This window comes from Gorilla gorilla, chromosome 3 (assembly GCF_029281585.2).
Source record: "Gorilla gorilla gorilla isolate KB3781 chromosome 3, NHGRI_mGorGor1-v2.1_pri, whole genome shotgun sequence".
NCBI lineage: Eukaryota > Metazoa > Chordata > Mammalia > Primates > Hominidae > Gorilla > Gorilla gorilla.
Genome location: NC_073227.2, coordinates 132,192,955 through 132,212,431, shown reverse-complemented (window position 1 = coordinate 132,212,431; position 19,477 = coordinate 132,192,955). Strand labels below are relative to the sequence as shown.

Below are 19,477 nucleotides of genomic sequence, written 5' to 3'. Positions count from 1 at the left end.
GGGAGATATTAACTATCCCCTACTAGTAATTTCTGAGCTTCTGAAAGCAGAAACACCCAAAGCAGATTTTTGAGTAATTTGAGAAACTCCCTCATGAGAGTGGAAATCCAGTGACTTTATTAGCATGACTAAAATTGTTAGAACAATTCTGTGCAATCTGCTGTACTTCTGTGAGGTAAACATTTTTTTCCCCTCCTAATCCTCTTATTCTTATTGTATAAAGGAATACAAATTTTTATTTTTAAGTTGAATCAATTTGTTCTTAGTCATATAAAGTTGGAACCAAATTTGAAGTTTGGCTAGAAATTGCAAGATGTCTCTAACCTGTGAAAAGTCAATGGTGACGCTCTTGGTACATTTGAATGTCATGAAACTACTACAAAGAAAGACTGGTTTCTGGATTCATTTTTGGTGCAACATTTACTAAGCTCTTTCTCTGTTATCACCCCCTGCCTGGCATTTTCTGAAGTCTCCAAAAAGAGGCCACTACTAAGAAGTACGAGTCTTGAATTGCTTGTCATACAATATAGCATCCTGCTGATACAGACAAGGGCTTTGAAAATGCAGTAAATAATTATTATTAAAAATCCCAAAGGAAAAAAATCAGTTCTGAACTGTCACCATACATTAAGTATACACTGACAAGCAATGCAGCTACCTTAGAAATTACATAAATATAAGACTGTTATATTACCTTTAATTCAGCCTTTTACTTCCCCCACTTAAAAGAATCAGTCTGAGGAAATGGAATCAGTATTTATTGGTATCTTTATTAATTGATTCTTAGAAGGGTGATTGACCACTAAAGTTCTCCTATCTTGTCTCTTCCTGAGAAAATGGATAGGAAATTTTACAAAGAACAGGCTATACAGTCATTAAAAATTGTTTCTCCAGCCAGGACAGGAAAACTTTCCTGTCTCCCAACCTTCAATTTTTCCTTGTAGAGTGATTGGCATCCACTGTCATTGCCCTAGCTTGATCCCTTTCTGTGTTTTCTCTGGACTTTCATGAGAAGATTCTAAATGGCTCACTGACTTCAGTTCACCTTCATTTCACTTCACGCCATTCTGCCAGGATGTCTCCCTAAAGGATAACTCCACCCAGGTCACTCTGTTACTCAATATCTATTACCCAGAGAATCTAAGGCAAACATCGTAACCTGACTCACAGAGCCTTCTATGATCCAGGCCTATCAGATTGTGATAAATGGTTAATTGTCTTTTCAAGTATATGACATTTCTGCCTAAATATTGGAAATTGTTCAGCTACAATCATATCACACTTACTTCCACCACTGTGTATTATTTTATTAGATCAGTTATGTCTTTCTGGGATATATATACTGGTAAATGTAAAAAAAAAAGTCATTATTTAACTTTTTCAAAATATACCAAAGCCTTGGGCATGAAACTGCATCAACTAGATCCTGGCACAGTTGATCCATATAGCCAGCAATTCTACTCCATAGGTATGTGTCTGACAAAGTCAAACACTTACATCAACCAAAAGAGACATATAAGAATATTCAAAAAAAAAAGAATATTAAAAGCAGTGTTATTTGTAATAGTTTAATGCCAAGATAATTTCACAGCTACTGATAGAATTCATAGATCCTAAGTTGCTCATAATTTTCAAGACTTTCAATAGTAAATGTCTACTAATGGTAAAATAGAAATAAACATATCTTGATATATTTATAAAATGAATTACTATACTGTGATAAAATGGCTAAATTATTGCACATGCAACAGCATGATTGCATTTTATAAGTATAGCATTGAGTGAAAGAAGCCAGAAATTTTTAAAAATATGTTTTAATTTATATAAATTTCAAAAATAGGAAGTGGTGGTAGAAGTCAAGATTGGTGGGTACATTTTGAGGTAGTGAGAGTAATGATTGGCAGGTAGCAAGAAGGTTGCTTCTGGGTTGCTTGTGGTAATTTTCTAATTTTTGCCCTAGGTGATGGTTGCATGGGTTTGTTCATTTTATAATAAGTCTTTGTACTGTTCATTTATATATACTTTTCTAAATCAAGACTATTTTTTAAACCAAATGTTTTGTTGACAAAAACTATTAATTTAAAATGTCCTGATTTCTATCTCTAGGAATCATGTTTTTCCCAGGATGTCAAAGATAAACTGGAGTTTCAATCTTGCTATCTTAACAAGAACAGAGGGAGAACAAAGAATAAAACAAGAAAATAAAGCTGACTATATTAAAAGAACAGAGGCATGTCCTTAAGAGAAAACCTCCATCCTCAAAGACTTAAGAGAAAGTAAGGAGTGGAAAACAGGATATCAAAATGCAGTACAAATTGAAAACAGTGGGAATAAAAGAAATATATCCAGGATTAAGCTCTCTTAAAGAGGGGCCAAGAAAAATCACAAGATGGGTATATATTTGAGTTGTTATTGATCAGAAACTATGACTTTTTCCCAGATAAATTTATCAGAGGAATAGGATGAAGATCATGGAGAGCAAACTGGAATGACTTTCCAGATAGTAAGATCCAGGAGATTAATAATAAGATCCAGGAGATTAACGTAAAATGGTCCCTTAAATCTGCCGATACCTTTCCTAGACCCTGTATTCTCCATAAAACTAGTTATGCTATATTAAACATAGAAAGATTGTATCATAAGACTGTATGGTTATTGATTTGGGAGAAGGTCAATATAAAATTCTGAAAGAATATCCAAATGAGTTCAACAGTATGGCAGATGACTCGGCAGGCTGTGTCTTGTGGGAACATAACTAAAAATTGTGAAATTCAAGGGAATGTGCAGCAGTGATGAGGCTTATCAGTCAGAAACCTGGTAGAATAAGAATAGATGCAGTTGGAATAGATCTTGGTTGGATGAGAGAATGAGCCTGAATGAAATTATCTGACTCTGAAATGATGGCAGATAAAAATTATATGAACAACAGATGCTTTGGGAAGACAGTGATCATTGATTTCATAATTGCTACAATATGGGATTTCACAAGATGAAATCTAAATTATTAAATTAGGAAAACACAACGTGTTCACCAGAATGCAAAGGAAGGTAGGATAGAGGGTTTTTAAAACTAACAAGTAGCATTGGCCTTACTTGTGGAAGGCCACAAAAGAGTCAACAAAGAAGTTGGAACTGTTATCAACTCAGTTGAAAAGTATGACAGTGGTTTTTCAATGGTGGTTGCACATTAGAATCAGCTGGAGAATTAAAAAAAATACTGAGACCTGGGCCTCTCCACAAACCAATTTTACTGGAATATATGGTGGTGAGGTCCTGGCAATAGCCTCTTTGCAGTGCTCTCCAGGTGATTCTAATGTCTATCAGGTGGAGAATCTCTAGAGTAAGAGATCAGGAGAGAATAATATTTAAGGCTCTTCTTAGTGGCAAGTGAAAAACAGTTCCCTCCTCACAAGGCACTAGGGGTCACAAACTTCAGAGCCATTAGTAAATATTCAGTAGAATCTTCAGATAAACGTTCTTCTAAGGCTGCTTTTCCAGCTGAAAAAAATATACAGATATATTGGAGATGGGTGGATGGATAGATTGGATATATGCCTATGATGGGAAGCTGACAACACAGGCCCAGAGGGTAATTAAAAGGTTCTAAAAAAGCTAGATTTGGGCAAAGGGTGAAGGCTTTTCAAATAAGGCATGCTGTCTGGGTTTACTACCAATGTAACGTTCTATGCAAGAACACAAGACTTTCCAACGCTACAACCTGAGAGAGGTGCCAAAATCTTAAGAGAGAATTTTCTCTTAGAAATAAACCCATTATGCTGGTGCAAATGTAATTGTGGTTTTTGCATTGTTGGAATTTGCTGTTTGATATTGGAGTACATTCTTAAATAAATGTGGTTATATTATACATCATTTTAATGGGCATTTCTCACTTTATTTTTTTTTTGCTTATGACTTATTACTTGCTGTTTATTTTAGACTATGGAAATGATGTTAGACAAAAAACAAATTCGAGCAATTTTCTTATTTGAGTTCAAAATGGGTCGTAAAGCAGTGAAGACAACTTGCCACATCAACAACACATTTGGCTCAGGAACTGCTAACAAATGTACAGTGCAGTGGTGGTTCAAATTTTGCAAAGGAGACAAGAGCCTTGAAGATGAGGAGCATAGTGGCTGGCCATCAGAAGTTGACAAAGACCAAATGAAAGCAATTATCGAAGCTGATTCTCTTACAACTACTCAAGAAGTTGCTGAAGAACTCAATGTCGATCTTTCTACAGTAGTTTGGCATTTGAAGCAAACAGGAAAGGTGAAACAGCTGGATAACTGGGTGCCTCATGAGTTGAGCGAAAATAAAAAAAATCGTCGTTTTAAAGTGTCATCTTCTCTTATTCTACACAACAACAAACAAACCATTTCTTGATCGGATTGTGATGTGCGACAAAAAGTGGATTTTATATGACAACTGGCGATGACCAGCTCAGTGGTTGGACCGAGAAGATCCAAAGCACTTCCCAAACCCAAACTTGGTGACTGTTTGGTGGTCTGCTGCCGGTCTGATCCACTACATCTTTCTGAATCCTCGTGAAATAATTACATCTGAGAAATATGCTCAGCAAATCTATGAGGTGCACCAGATACCGCAATGCCTGCAACCAGCACTGGCCAACAGAACGGGCTCAATTCTTCTCCATGACAACTCAGGACCACATGTCGCACAACCAATGCTTCAAAAGTTGAACGACTTGGGCTACAAAATTTCGCCTCATCCACCATATTCACATGATCTCTTGCCAACTGACTACCACTTCTTCAAGTATCTCGACAATTTTTTTTTGTTTGTTTTGCAGGGAAAACCTTCTACAACCAGCAGGATGCAGAAAATGCTTTCTAAGAGTTTGTCAAATCCCGAAGCACAGATTTTTATGCTACAGGAATAAACAAACTTATTTCTCATTGGCAAAAATGTGTTAATTTTAATGGTTCCTATTGTGATTAATAAAGGTGTATTTGAGCCTAGTTATAATGATTTAAAATTCATGGTCTAAAACCGCAATTACTTTTGCACCAACATAATAATTAGCCTCTATTAGCCAGGCATGGTGGTGCATGCTTGTAATCCCAGCTACTCTGGAGGGTGAGGCAGGAGAATTGCTTGAATTCAGGAAGCAGAGGTTGCAGGGAGCTGAGATCATGCCACTGCACTCCAGCCTGGGTGACAGAGGGAGACTACATCTCAAAGCAAAAACAAAAACAAAAACATAATAATTAGCCTCTAAAAGGGAAGTTTCTTGCAATTGAAGTTAAGTTCATAGGTTTTGGATTTTAATAACGGGCAGAATAGACTGACATCTGGCTGTGGCTGAAACTAAGGAGCTTGGGGTATTGTAGATACAACAGCCTCTACTTGGGAAGAGTCCCTCAGTGGGTAGCTGGCCCAGTGTGTCTTAGAGCAGGAAAGTAAAATGAACATTCAGAGATGGAGTTGAGGATAGAGAAGCTGTTGCTGATAATAAACAGAAGTTTTAGAGGACACATAAGAAAATGTCATGTTTCTTAACAGATAAACTATTGGCAATTTAAGTGAGATCATTTTTACAGTGCAGAAGCTCTCCAGGATAAGGGAAGACATTTAGTATCTCTGATTCCTGCACCAAAATGCCAGTAGAACCACAAATGGGACCCACTGGGAGAATCAGGACTGAGGGCTTCAATCAGATTAGAGGGTCTACATAGCTTAGAGGATAAGATCTGGGAATGAAAACTGCCTAAAAATATGGGGTGGCTTGCACTCCCATTGATGGGATTACATTAACTAGGGACATAGTGCATGTTGGCATTAGCTTTAATGGTCTCGTAAGAAGAGTAAATGGTCGGATCTAATGATATTCTCCTTTGGGGGGTGGTTTCTTAAGCAATTTGCATTGGTGAAGGAGGGTGTTTTATGTGGTAGGAGAAAAGTGGTCTCACTGGGACCACATGTTAGTCCGTTCTCATGCTGCTGTAAGGACATATCTGAGACTGGGTAATTTATAAAGGAAAAGGTTTAATTGACTCACAGTTCCACAGGGCTGAGGAGCCCTCAGGAAATTTACAATCATGGCTGAAGGGGAAGCAAACAATGATTGATAGGGGAAGCAAACAATGATAGGGGAAGAAAAGAGAGGGAAAAGCCCCTTATAAAACCATGAGATCGCTTAAAAACTCACTATCAGGAGAACAACATGGAGGTAACCACCCCAATAATTTACCTCCCACCGGATCCCTACCATGGCAACTGGAGATTATGGGAACTACAGTTCAAGATGAGATTTGGGTGGACACATAGACAAACCATACCAGACCATGTGGCATTCTTGAGTTCCCTATCATTGTGTGGGCAGTGCTGAGGCAATGGAACAAGATTGTATGTGGAACACTTGGAGCTTTATGGTTTCTCGGCCAAACAAGCCTTCTGTAGATGATTTCAAGTCTAGGAATATGCCTTAGATTCTGTATGAGGGAGTTGAAACTAGTGGTACCAGGAGGAAATCCAAGCCTAATTTCTTATACCAACCAATTAAGTAGAAAACTGTATGACTATACTCATGATTGCCACAAAGATATTCGATAAAACCTAAACAATTATTTGTTATGTAAAACTCTAACTGAAAGGAAGAGAAGGACAAGTTTATTTATCTGCACCAGGAAGTGAGAAAATAAATGGTATAATGTTAAGCTATTTCCATAAAAATTAGAAAAAAATTGTGGAATATCCACTTTTACCCTTTTATAAAACATTTTAGAGGTATTAACTAATGCAATAAAAAATAAAACAATGTAAACACTGGATAGATTTGTATCTTTTAGATGACAAAAACCCAAAAGGATTTTCCTTAAAACTCCTAAATTTAATATGAAAAATTGGAATATTGGCTGAATTTTAAAAATCAGCTTGTAAAAATCTATAGAAATTCTTTAATTAGAAAAAAATAATTTAGGCTGGGAACAGTGGCTCATGCCTATAATCCCAGCATTTGTGAAGCCCGGGGAGAGGATCATTTGAGTTCAGGAATTTGAGACCAGCCTGGGCAACATAGTAAGTCCCCATCTGTACAAAAAATTTTAAAATTAGGCATGGTGGCATGTGCCTGTAGTCCCAGCTACTTGGGAGGCTGAGGTGGGAGGATCACTTGAGTCTAGCAAATTGAGACTGCAGTGAGCTGTGACTGTATCGTTGCACTCCAGCTTCACTAAGAGAATGAGACCCTGTCTCTGAAAAGAGAAAAAAGCTATCGTTGCACTCCAGCTTCACTGAGAGAATGAGACCCTGTCTCAGAAAAGAGAAAAAAGCTATTTAAAAATGGAAGCAGAAAAATATCTCATTTGAAGTAGTGATAAAATAAATTTGATAAGGAAGATATTTTCTATACAAAAACAACAAATTATTGGAGGACATTATAGAAAGTCTAAACAAATATACAGGCATAATATCTTTCCCAGGGAAGAGACTTAATATTGTAAAAATATTACATTTCATAAATATATTATGTCAATTAGTATTCTAGTGGAGTAGAATTTTTATTTATTGGAATGTGATAAAGTCAGATTTCATACTGAAGTATTATCTGAGAATAGGTATGCCAATTTGAAAAAGTGTAGAGTCCTTGATTTACCAGGTATTAACTATTACCATAACTCCTTAATTCAACTGGTTGTTCAGTCTAATTTTGCAGCCAGCATCCCCCAAATTTTAGCAACCAAACACAGTTCCTACTCATGTCACCGGTGGTAGAAGCGGGAGACCTTTTCTAGCAGTCACTCAGTGATATGCTATATCAACCAGGAGACAGAAACCACATCAGTTATTGGAATAGGGAAAATGTATTGGAATAGGGAAGATTTATTAAGCAGGGGGGTTAACTACTAAGGTGTGGAGAAAATTCTAAAGAATAGAAGAATAGAAGAATTGGGGAGCAGTCACTCCTTATAGGGCTGAGGCAGAGTAGCCAAGGAAAGAATAGACTTGAAGACCCAACCCCACTCAAGACTGACAATTAGAGCTCTTTGGAATGTGTCCCTTGGAAGTGGAAAAGTTTGCTGCCACTGGCTGGGGCTGATAAGCAGAAAACTGATCACTGTGGTGCTAGCAAGACTCTCTCAGAAGCTGCCTGCTGGTGTGTCTAGGGAAGTTGCTGGAGGGTGAATGCTACTAGGTGCCACGTGCTCCAAGAATCAACAGGAAGGGCCAGGCACAGTGGCTCACACCTGTAATCTCAGCACTTTGGGAGGCTGAGGTGGGCAGGTCACTTGAGTTCAGGTGTTCCTGACCAGCCTGGGCAACATGGCAAAACACTCTCTCTATAAAAAAAAAAAAAATACAAAAATTATCCGGCGTGGTGACACGCACCTGTAGCCCCAGCTACTTGGGAGGCTAAGGTGGGAGGAACACTTGAGCCTGGGAGGTTGAGGATGCAGTGAGCCATGATTGTGCCACTGCACTTCAGCTTGGGTGACAGAGTGAGCCGTTGTCTCCAATCAATCAATCAATCAAATGATTCAAAAGGAAAAATCACCTCAGAAGGAGGAAGAGAAGTCCCTTCCCCTTAAAGTGTCCCTCTAACACCTTCCACTGACTAAGGTTAATCTGATGTTTAATCTTGTGCCGCCTGACGAAGGAGAAATGTTTATAGGCTCTAGCTCCAGTGTAATGAAGCAGGGAAAAGTAGGCAGATTTAAGCTAAGAGGCAATACCTTGATAAAGTGGCACAGCTGTGTTCCTTCTGTCTTGGGGCTCTTCCTTCTGAAAGTTTTCCTATTCATTAAGTTTATGGCAAAAAGATGGAGAAACCTCACTTTTCCTAAACTTCCGTGGAAAGTAGACACTAATCATGTGGCCTTCCCTAAATGCAAGAGGGATAAGAAGTGTCTTCTAGTGATATACTCAGGAAAAAGAGGAGCACACAGATATTGATGAATAATAGTCATCTCTACCACACACTATAATCAAAGCTGTGTTACTGGCCCAGGAAAAGATAATCAGATCAGGCAAATAGAATAAAGCATAGACCAATATATATTAAATAGACCAATTTTGAGATTAAAGATAAACATATCCATTGGCTCTTTGACAATCTACCTTATAGTAATAAATGAAAGCTCCATTCTATAAACAAATACATAGAAGGGTATTTATTGCAGAATTTTTAATAGTAATTAGCAAACACATAAACAAAAAAGCCAAGGAGTGTTCATGAATAATTAAATAGTTGAATCAATTATGGTATTTCATATTAGAGAATACATTTTTTAATTGAAAATGAATTAGATCCATATCTATGAACTGGTGGAATGTTGATAATATAAGTGAGAAATGCGTTGTATATGGTACAATCCCACTTACATCTAAGAATCTTATGTACCTGTACGCTTGTATATATCTGTGTGCTCAAGAAGAAGAATGTTAACACTGGTTATCCAGTGTGGGAGTGAAAGGAAAAGGGGTGAAATCATTAACTCTTCATGCATTTTAGCTTGATTCCTTGGTTGCAATTAGCATGAATTTCTTCTCTAAGATAAAATAATAAAATGTGAGGTGAAAGAGTTAAGCTTTATCTACATTACATAATCAAATAAACAAATGTTTTAGGTCTGGAAATCCTGGCAACAACAAGCTGCCTCCTCCTAACGTTGACTGAAACAAATTTGAACTAAGTAGTTACTTTGGCTTGCTTAAACTTTGTCTTATCTCATCTGTCCAACCTCTTTGAACACTTGCAAAAGAGAACTGCTTTTAATGGTTAGATGGCATTGCAAGCATAGTAGCATTGGAATGATAACATTTTTGCTGAAAGAATGTGTTGATATATTTATACTGAAGGTATAGGGAGGCAATGTAAGTTTCAGTATAGCTAGTGCATAATATTCAGCTTATGCTAATATTTAGCAATTATAAATACATGTATAGTTTATATATCTCAAAAATATACAAGAAAGAGGTAGTCTATTAAATAATTAAAAACATAAATGTCAATATATAATTCAGTGCCTCTCACCCTTTTCCCTTAAAATAACCTCAGAACAGAATGAACGTGTACACATAGTAGTAGGAAAAAATTCAACCTAAAGGGCTCCCTTCCTGTATACAATTTTTTTTGAAGTCTCATGTTTTCTCTATTAAAAAATTAATGTGAAGTTTGCATTCTACTTCATATTATATTCAAGTTTGCCTTATAAATTTAAAGTTTTAAATTATGTACAAGTTAAATAACACATATCTGACTCCACCCCTACCCTACTCCCCCAACCAGTTAAGATATTCCAGGAAAATGCACAATGTTTATTGTGTGGCTTCAAGTAGCTCAGAAAAACAATTGCCTGATGGCAAATGTATCTCACTGCAAAGAGAGAGGCATCTGAAACAAGGTAGTTGTCAAGTGGTCCAAGAAGAACGGAGATAATTTTTTTTTTTTTCTGAGATGGAGTTTTGCTCTTGTTGTCCAGGATGGAGAGCAGTGGAGAGATTTAGGCTCACTGCAAGCTTCGCCTCCTGGGTTCAAGCGATTATCCTGCCTCAGCCTCCCGAGTAGCTGGGATTACAGGCACCCGCCACCATGCCTGGCTAATTTTTTGTATTTTTAGTAGAGACGGGGTTTCACCATGTTGGTGAACTCCTGGTCTTGAACTCCTGACCTCAGGTGATCCGCCCGCCTCGGCCTCCCAAAGTGCTGGGATTACAGGCGTGAGCCACCGCTCCTGGCCCAAAATGAGATAATCTACTTTTTCACTTTCACTATGTTCTTGGAGATGTTCCTTATGGGACAGGAAACAACTTTTTCTTTGGCATTTGTAGCAGAAACTGACTAGATGCTTATCAATTTCATTTTCTCTTCTGGGGCGAACAGAGGACTATGTTTACCAGCTTGCTTTGCTGGTGGGTTGCAACCGTGGGATCAGGTTCTGGCCAGTGAAATGTTCATGGAGGACTTGAACTTCATTTACATACCTGGTCATAAAATTATCCTGTATGATTTTCCTCACTCTTAATATTTTTGTTGGTTCAATGCAGAGAAGCCTGTGGATGACTCTGAGGAATCTTTGCTAGATAGTGGTACAGTGAGATGAAAACAACCGGGATCCCGAATAACCACGTGGAAGGATGCTAAATGAACACTTGAGATTGCCCCTATTAACATGCATATATACATCCTCTTATAGCAGTCTTTGCAGCAATCCTAAAAGGACAGAGTTTTTACCGATGGAGAAATTAAGAGATTAAGCACTTGTTCAATTTTCCATAGCTAAGTGGTAGAACTAGGAATTTAGTTTTTCCAATTCTGAAGTAACTGCCACAATATAATGGCTTACCTACAGCATTTCAAGTAAGGACTCTTGATATTTAAATTTGCTATTGGTTATGCTTATTGGGAAACTTGGTTAGTGTACAGGGACAGGCTCTTAAAAGTGTAGTGCTACCAAGCAGGTGTGAACAAATTTTCCCATATGTTGATTAAAACGATCTTCTGGTAGAATGTTGGGTTTAAATTTTTTTTTTTACTGTAGTAAAATACACATAACATAAAGTTTACCATTTTAACCATTTTTAAGTGTATGGTTCAGTACCATTAAGTAAATTCACATTGTTCTGCAACTGTCACCACCATCCATCCCTAGAACATTTTTCATCTTCCCAAACTGGAAGTCTATACCCATTATAATCCCCATTTTCCCCTCTCCCCAGCTCCTGGCAACCACCATTCTACTTTTTGTCTCTATAATTTGACTATTCTGGGTACCTCATACATGTGGAATTATAAGCTATGTGTTCTCTTGTGACTAGCTTACTTCACTTAGCATGTCTTCGAGTTTTATCCACGTTGTATCATGCGGTAGAATTTGACTCCTTTTTAAGGCTGAATAATATTCTATAGTATGTATGTCTCACATTTAGTCTATTCATTTCTCAATAGACATTTGGGTTGGTTTTGACTATTGCAAATAATGCTGCTGTAAACATGGGTGTGCAAATACCTGTTCAAGTGTCTGCTTTAAATTGTTTTGGATATGTATTTGGAAGTAGATTGCTGAGTCATATAGTAATTCAATTTTAAATTTTTTGAGGAACTCCATACTGTTTTCCATAACAGCTGTTCCATTTTGCATTCCAACCAGCAGTGTACAAGGGTTCCAGTTTCTCTACTTCCTATCAACATTAGTTACCTCCTGTTTTTCTTTCCTTTATTTTTCTTTTTAAAAAATCAGTAATAGCCATCCTAATGAATGTGAAGTGGTATCTGATTGTGGTTTTGGTTTGCATTTCCCTAATGAGTAGTGATGTTGACCATCTTATTTTGTGCTTATTGGCCCTTTGTATATCTTCTTTGGAGAAATATTTGCCCATTTCTAAATCAGGTTGTTTTTGTTGTTGTTGAGTTGTAGAAATTCTTTCTAAATTCAGGATATTAACCCCTTATCAGATGTATAATTTGCAAATGTTCAGTGTGCTTATTGCCTTTTCACTTTGTTGATAGTAACCTTTGATACACAAAGTTTAAATTTTGATGAAGTTCAACTTATCTACTATTTTTCTTTTGTTGCTTGTGCTTACTGCCATATCCAGGAAATCATTGCAAAATCTAATGTCATGAAGTCTTTCCTCTATGTTTTCTGCTAAGAGTGCTTTAGGTCTTACATTTAGCTCTTTGCTTCATTTTAAATTAATTATTATACTTGGTGTGAGGCAAGGGGCAAACTTCATTATTTCACGTGTGGATATCCCATTTTCCCAGTGCCATTTGTTGAAAAGACTATTCTTTCCCTAATGAATGGGCTTGGCACCCTTGTCAAAAATTGTTTGACCACATAAATGAAGGCTTATTTCGTTTTTTTTTTTGATCTTATTCCATTCATCTATATGTCTGTTGTTATTCTACTACCACACTGATTTGATTATTGTAGCTTTGTAGTATGTTTTGAAATCAGGACGTGTAAGACCTCCAACTTGTTCTTTTTCAAGATTACGCTATTTAGGATGCATTGAAATTCCATATGAATAATAACTTAGATTTTAACAGTTATAAATTTAGATCTAATCTAGGTGTTCTTCCAAACACCAGTACTATTTTGAAAAAACAGTGTTAAGAAAAATGTCTTGACTTTTCATCAACTTTAATGATAAGCTATGGGAAAATATCTAAAGATGTAAACTGTAGAAGACTTAGAACAGAACCTGCGCACAAGAAATAACCAAGAAACACGAGCTGTTTTTCTATTACTCCAGAGTCTCTCTTACTGTAAATACTGTTTGTAGCATAGCTATTTTTTTTTCCTTTTTACAAATAGGCCCCTGTTTCACTGCCAACTGATATTTATTCCGTATAGATCCTTAATAGCTAGGCATACCTTTCCTAACAGATTAGGGCTGAAGGATTCAATTACTCTACTTTAATCTCTCTTTGAAGGAATGACTTTTAAACTGAATACTTAATATGAAATGTTGATTTGCTTCTTGTATTAGTTTTCTATGCTGTGTGGCAAATTACCATGAATTCAACAGCTTAAAGCAACACATACATGTTATCTCAGTTTCCCTGTGTCAGGAGTCTGGGCATGGTTGCCCAGGTCCTCTACTCAGAGTCTCACAAGGCTGCAGTCAGGATTTTGACCAGGCTGCATTCTCCTTTGGAGCTCAGGGTCTTCCAAGACCATGTGGTTGTTGGCAGAATCCAGCTCCTTATGTTTGTAGGACTGAGGCCTCTGTTTTCTTGCTGTCAGCAGCAAGCTGCCCTCAGTTTTAGAGGCCACCTTAGTGCCCTGCCACATGGCTCTCTTACAACACAGCAGCTTCCTTCCTAAGGTCAAGGCTAGTAGGAGAACCTCTTTTTCTTCAGTCTACTAAGGCATTGTCTTATATAATGTAACACATCAGGGAATGACTGTCCCATCACCCTGCTCACAGGACATAACCTCATCAAGAGCTATTATTCCATCATATTCATGGCTCCAGACTGCGCTTGAGTAGATTATAAACAGTGTGTTTGCCAGGAGACAGAATTCTTGCCACCATCTTAAAATTCTGCCCACCAAACTTCTCTTGAGTTTAGCTTATTAAACAAAGCAATGCCAGCCCATATAGGGGGAAAAACAGTACTAAAATAATCAGAAATCAAGTCATAGTTAGTAGGGGGTTTAAAAACAAAATATTACATTGATTATGTAAAAGTAATCTAAACTGTTTTTAATTCTAATATTTTATGGCTGCTAAATGTAATTACCCAACAGGTTCTTCTGGCCCTCTGCACAGACAAAACGAATTCACTGAGATCAGTAAAGAAAGAGTTTAATTAACTTGAGCCCAGCCACAGGAGAACTGGAGTTTCTACTCATATCAGTCTCTCTAAAGGCTGGGAGGGTTAGGGTTTTTATGGACAATTTGATGGGTATGGGGCTTGGGAATGGGTGCTGCTGATTGGTTGGGGGTGAAATCAAAGGGGTGTGGAAAATGGTCCTTGTGTGCTGAGTCCTCCTCTGGGTGATGCCACAGGACTGGTTGAGTCATGTGTCATGGTCAGGGCAGGGTCCCTTGGTTGTCAGAATGCAAAAATCTGAGAAAGAAACCTCAAAAGACCAATCTTAGGTTCTACAATAGTGATGTTATCTACAGAAGCAACTGGGGAAGTTACAGATCTTGTGACCCCTGGCACATAACTTCTGAGCAGTAGGGAGTATAGAAACTACTCCTATATCTTAAGCAGAGTGGAGGCCTCCTTCATAATTCTAATCTAGTGGCCTTTCATCAGTTTTACAAAGTTGGTTTAGTTTTGGGAAGCGCTATTATCATCCTTGTTTAAGGGTAAACTATCAACTAAATTCCTCCCAAAGTTAGCTTGGCCTATGCCCAGGAATGACCAAGGACAGCTTGGAGGTCAGAAGCAAGATGGAGTCAACTGTAACAGATTTGTCTTGTCATAATTTTGCAAAAGTGTTTTCATAAGAAAGAAATAATAACTAATATATTTTAAGTCACATGTATAGATACTTATATCTACTTTCTTATTTAATATTCATAAATCTAAGTGGCTAAGACAGAATTTGAACCAGATCTAACTCTAAAATGTCATTCTTCCCATTATAGCATTTGAGCACTTAAGTATATTTATATATGTGTGTGTGTGTATACTCTCTCTATATATATAATATACTCTTTTTATATATATATCTATATAATATATAGATCTATATTATAGTTTATAATATCTATATATTATATATTATATTATATACTATATAATATCTATAGATAACATCTATATATCGATATATATAATATATAGATATATATATTATATATATATAGAAAGAGAGAGAGAGAAAGAGGAGAGAGACAGAAAGAGAGAGAGAGAGAACAACATACTATGAAACTTATTTTAAATATGAGGTATATATTTGAAATACTGAAATACTACAAATCAATTCCCTTTTGGGAAAGTAGTTGTATTATGAGTAGGGAGGCTTGAGGCTTCAAAAGATTGAAGCCATCTTTTCCAAAGGGCTACAATACTTAGAATGAAGAATCTTGTGCCCCTGCTACCCTGCCTCACATTACGTTGTGACCCTCTTTCTATTTCAATACGTGATTAATAATAGGACTGAACTGGAACTAATGGGAGAAAAGGAAGCTAAAACGACAGTGTTCCAAGTTAAAGGTGGATCAATAAAGGCTTTTGCTTGAAGTAGTTGATGGAGCTTCAGAAGTGCAGTCTTCAAACCTGACTGCCAAGTGACCTCCTCTCAATGCATCCCTCAGTTTATCTCCAGCTCTTCAGCCCCTAGGCAGTATTTACAGGCAAACCAAAACAAAATGAGTGTTTTTGATTTTTCAAGTATGGATACTTTTAGATGATTCTTTGAAATTTGTTCTTATCAGTTTCTATTGATAAAATTTTTTAAGAGGAAAAGCAACTTAAGTAAAGATTTTGGTATCAGTCTTCTGCATTTAACATTTATGTCAATCTAAAGAGAAGAAATCATGTGGAGGGCTTGTCTTAAAAGGCTAGATAGGAACCCCGTGCCATTTGGTGCTAGGCCCCATTGACAGATTTACTGCCTTCTCAGAGGAGCTGCGGCCACAGAGTGATGGAAGTGGCAGGTGAGGGCGGCAGCTAAGAGGATTCCCATGTTCCATGCACGTGTGTAACTGGCGGCATCTAGGGTCACGGAGAGCCAGGCCTGTGTTTACAGTTAGGGTTTGTTGGGGGGTAAAAAGTTATTTTTCTCCTATCCCTCAAGGTAAAAAAATCTTCTCATTGCTCAGTTAGGAGACTTTCCAAAGTAACCAAACCAAAACCAAGCATTGGTGTTTTAGAAATAGTGCAATGGTTATGCCTTTCTGCAGCATGGAAGGAAAAAAAAAAAGAATCACAAATGAAAAATGATAAAAAATGAATAAAATAACCTTTTTGCCCACCATGTTAAATAAAAAGCACTCATTGGAAGCTAATATCAGTTAGGGAATGAACATGATGAGAATTGGTAAGCATTTTTTTGTCTCCTGTCTGCAAATAACACTGATAATAAAATAGAATATAATATGCAGAATTTCAGTCTTACCCAGTTCATATGAATCAAACTTGAATTTGAAAACCATGCAGGGTAATTGATAGAGACCTACTGCTAAAGTGCAATAATGCCATCTAAATTTATTAAAGATTGTTAATGTATCCAGTCCAGAGGGAAAAAGGACTATTTCAGGAAATAGTCAAGGGAGTCTTGGACAGAGGAATTTTGTATAATATCAGAGGGTCCAATACTGGAACTAATGCCCCAGGACAAAGAGAATTCTGCATGAACTGTACTGGAAAGCCATGAACAGTACTGGAAAGCACTTCCTTCAGTATTGTTGGCATTCTGCAAATTCCCACATTCTACTGACTTTTCTTAGAGAAAAAAACATTTTAACTCAATTTATAAGGGAGTATCCCTACCCCCATGCACTATTAAAAACATGTCTTCTATATTTAAAATTGGTAGTTGAAGAGCTAACAAAGGAGAAAATTCTTATAAAGAAGCATTGTGTAGTCAAATTTGCTGGTAACAATTCTGTTACAAATACATGTCTTAAAGCCAGTTTCTTTATTTTAATAACAATTGTTAGAGTACATAATCCTCTACAGCAGCGACCAGGTATCACTCATTTCTGATTCCACAATACCCAGCATAGAGCCTGGATCCAGCCCCATAAGTGCTCAGAGTATATCAAGTCTCTGTTTAAAAGGAAACTATCAGGCATTCGTGCCAATGCTTTTGTTCTTTTGAGTCAAGGACTGTTAATGCCATTCTCATTTTGTGGCCCACTTAAAATGTTTACGTTTGCTTTGATGTACTCTGGAAGAGCAGCAGAACTAATTTTGCTCACTGATAGGTGGATGTGTTTGTGGTGGGGATAGTTTTGAAATCACTTGATAATGACAATGAACTGCTGCCAGGGATGGGGGTTTACAGATTGGCTGAATTAAAGCAAGCAGTTAACCTTCATGTGTAACAGTGGTAGTGTGTGTGGGCTGGCAGGATAGATGAGGGTGGTATCACAAGTTGATGAGTTATGAGGAAACTCCTAGACACAGAGAAAGACTCAGACATGAAGCTTTTAGGGAAACTCAACTAATGGGTCTCTTGTTTTGTATTTGTAGTAAAATGAAAAAAAAAAAACTCTAATAAAGCATCTTTCACACTATGTTGTAATTATCTGTTTGAGTTTGTCTCCCTTAGTAGCGTGTGAAGTTCACAAAGTTAGGTAACATATCTAATATTTTTACCCAGTATTTAGTGCCTGACACTTATTAGATCATCAATAATTTATTAAACCAATAAAACAAATGAGTGCAAGCAGAGCCTTCTTATAATGTGTATTGGAAAAACATATGGGTGTGGTTTTACTTATATAATTTTATAAGCATATATTTTATATAATATACATAGGTGTATTTTTTTTTCTTTTGTGCTTAGTAGAATAATGTTCAGTGTGATGGGCAACTTGAACAATTAAATGAAAATAAATTCAAGATTAACTGTCGAAGAGCTTTAAGAGATTTTGAGACTGAGGTAATGAGCCATAAAGGTTAGTAATCCAGTCTTTTTAGTGGTTTTTGGGATATTTATGGACCTGTATTTGCTTCCACTCTCTGAAAAAAGAATGGGAAAAATAAACATATTATTCACTGTGAATGACTTCATTAATATAAAGGGGGAATGGACCTTAAAGTCATTTATATATCTTAATGTGATAAAGCTTGAACTATGTTCCATTTTACATATCATGGAAGAAAACAATTCATGACATCATCAAATCAGCTACTCCCCTCCCCACCACACATGCAAAAAGAGCTAAAGGTTTAGGGCATTGTAAGACAGTGTAGAAGATCTGACTAGGATACACCTGCTCCTTAACAGCCTTCTTGTTCTTCAATAAGAAGTTAAGCTTGTTTGAGCATATGTCTTTCAGAACCTGAGAATATGGAGAGGACACATCACGAGAATTTGCCTTATCTCACTTAGGATTTGCAGAGGATAGAGCCCCCATTCTTTATTGCACTAAGACAATGGTTCAGTGGCTTTGGTGCTTTATCTCTTTGTCTCAAGCAAATTTGTTAAGTATTTCCCAAGATGTATTTTCTTATCACATTACATTAGGTAGTTTTTCATTATCAAATAGTTTATTTGAGATTTCATCAAAGTTACAAGTTGCTTATTTTACCCATGTTAGGGATAAGTTGAATGGAATGTTCATTATATACATATTTGGAATCACAACATATACTTTTTGCTGGAATTGTAAATTACTTATGCATTTTCAATAAAATGTAAATATTTTATAATAAGCCTGGGTGTATATTAAGTTTGGGAATTCAACATGATCACTGTCAGTAATTTACAATTTTCATGGTTATTAAATATGACAGGCAGCCCAAACAATTATTTTGCATAGGAGGGACTACTGTGTGGATTTTGTAATCCAGTTCTCTGTAGTTCATAGCTACATAGCTCCCCTATCCACTTCCCCATTGAAAAACTAGTTTCTGAGTCCATTTATTGTCCCTAATTATGTCAATGGTCTATATCGATTTTCCAGCAAGACATCAAACAAAGGTAAATAGAGACTCTTCTCTACATCTATTTATTCAAAAGCTTTTGAGAGGGCTATTGAAGGGCTTGTTGGGAAAGGTGTTAATGAATTTAAGAGATTTATTTTAGGAAGCTCATATGCATTCATATTCTCAGCACAGGAACATGTAGTATAACTTACATTTTCAATCATGCTAGCTAGTGCTGTTAGAAAAAATGCTGTGTCGTTCTCAACACTATCTGATCTATCTTTACTATGCACAAATACCTCATAACATTTTTCTAGTAAGCCAGAAGATTAATAAGAAAACTGACTCAGAAGGTGACACCAGGCTCTGGCCTAAAGCACGTCATAAGTTTGATTTTGACAAGTAGGTCTGCAGTAGAAATATGTTAATACAGCACTGAGTCTTAATGGA

The 19,477-nt window shown here is 36.8% G+C and overlaps 1 protein-coding gene across 2 annotated transcripts in view; it reads left to right on the top strand.

The window, feature by feature from the left end:
• Positions 1-4,979, top strand: part of LOC129533013 (histone-lysine N-methyltransferase SETMAR-like) — a 281,726-nt gene extending 276,747 nt beyond the window's left edge. For both annotated transcript variants that reach the window (XM_063705135.1, XM_063705134.1), the window contains 2 exons: positions 2,107-2,230; positions 3,937-4,979. In XM_063705135.1, the coding sequence (XP_063561205.1) occupies positions 2,126-2,230; positions 3,937-4,383 (552 nt within the window). In that variant the 5' untranslated portion in view covers positions 2,107-2,125 and the 3' untranslated portion in view covers positions 4,384-4,979. The remainder of the gene's footprint in view (positions 1-2,106; positions 2,231-3,936) is intronic.
• The last annotated feature ends 14,498 nt before the right edge of the window (positions 4,980-19,477 follow it).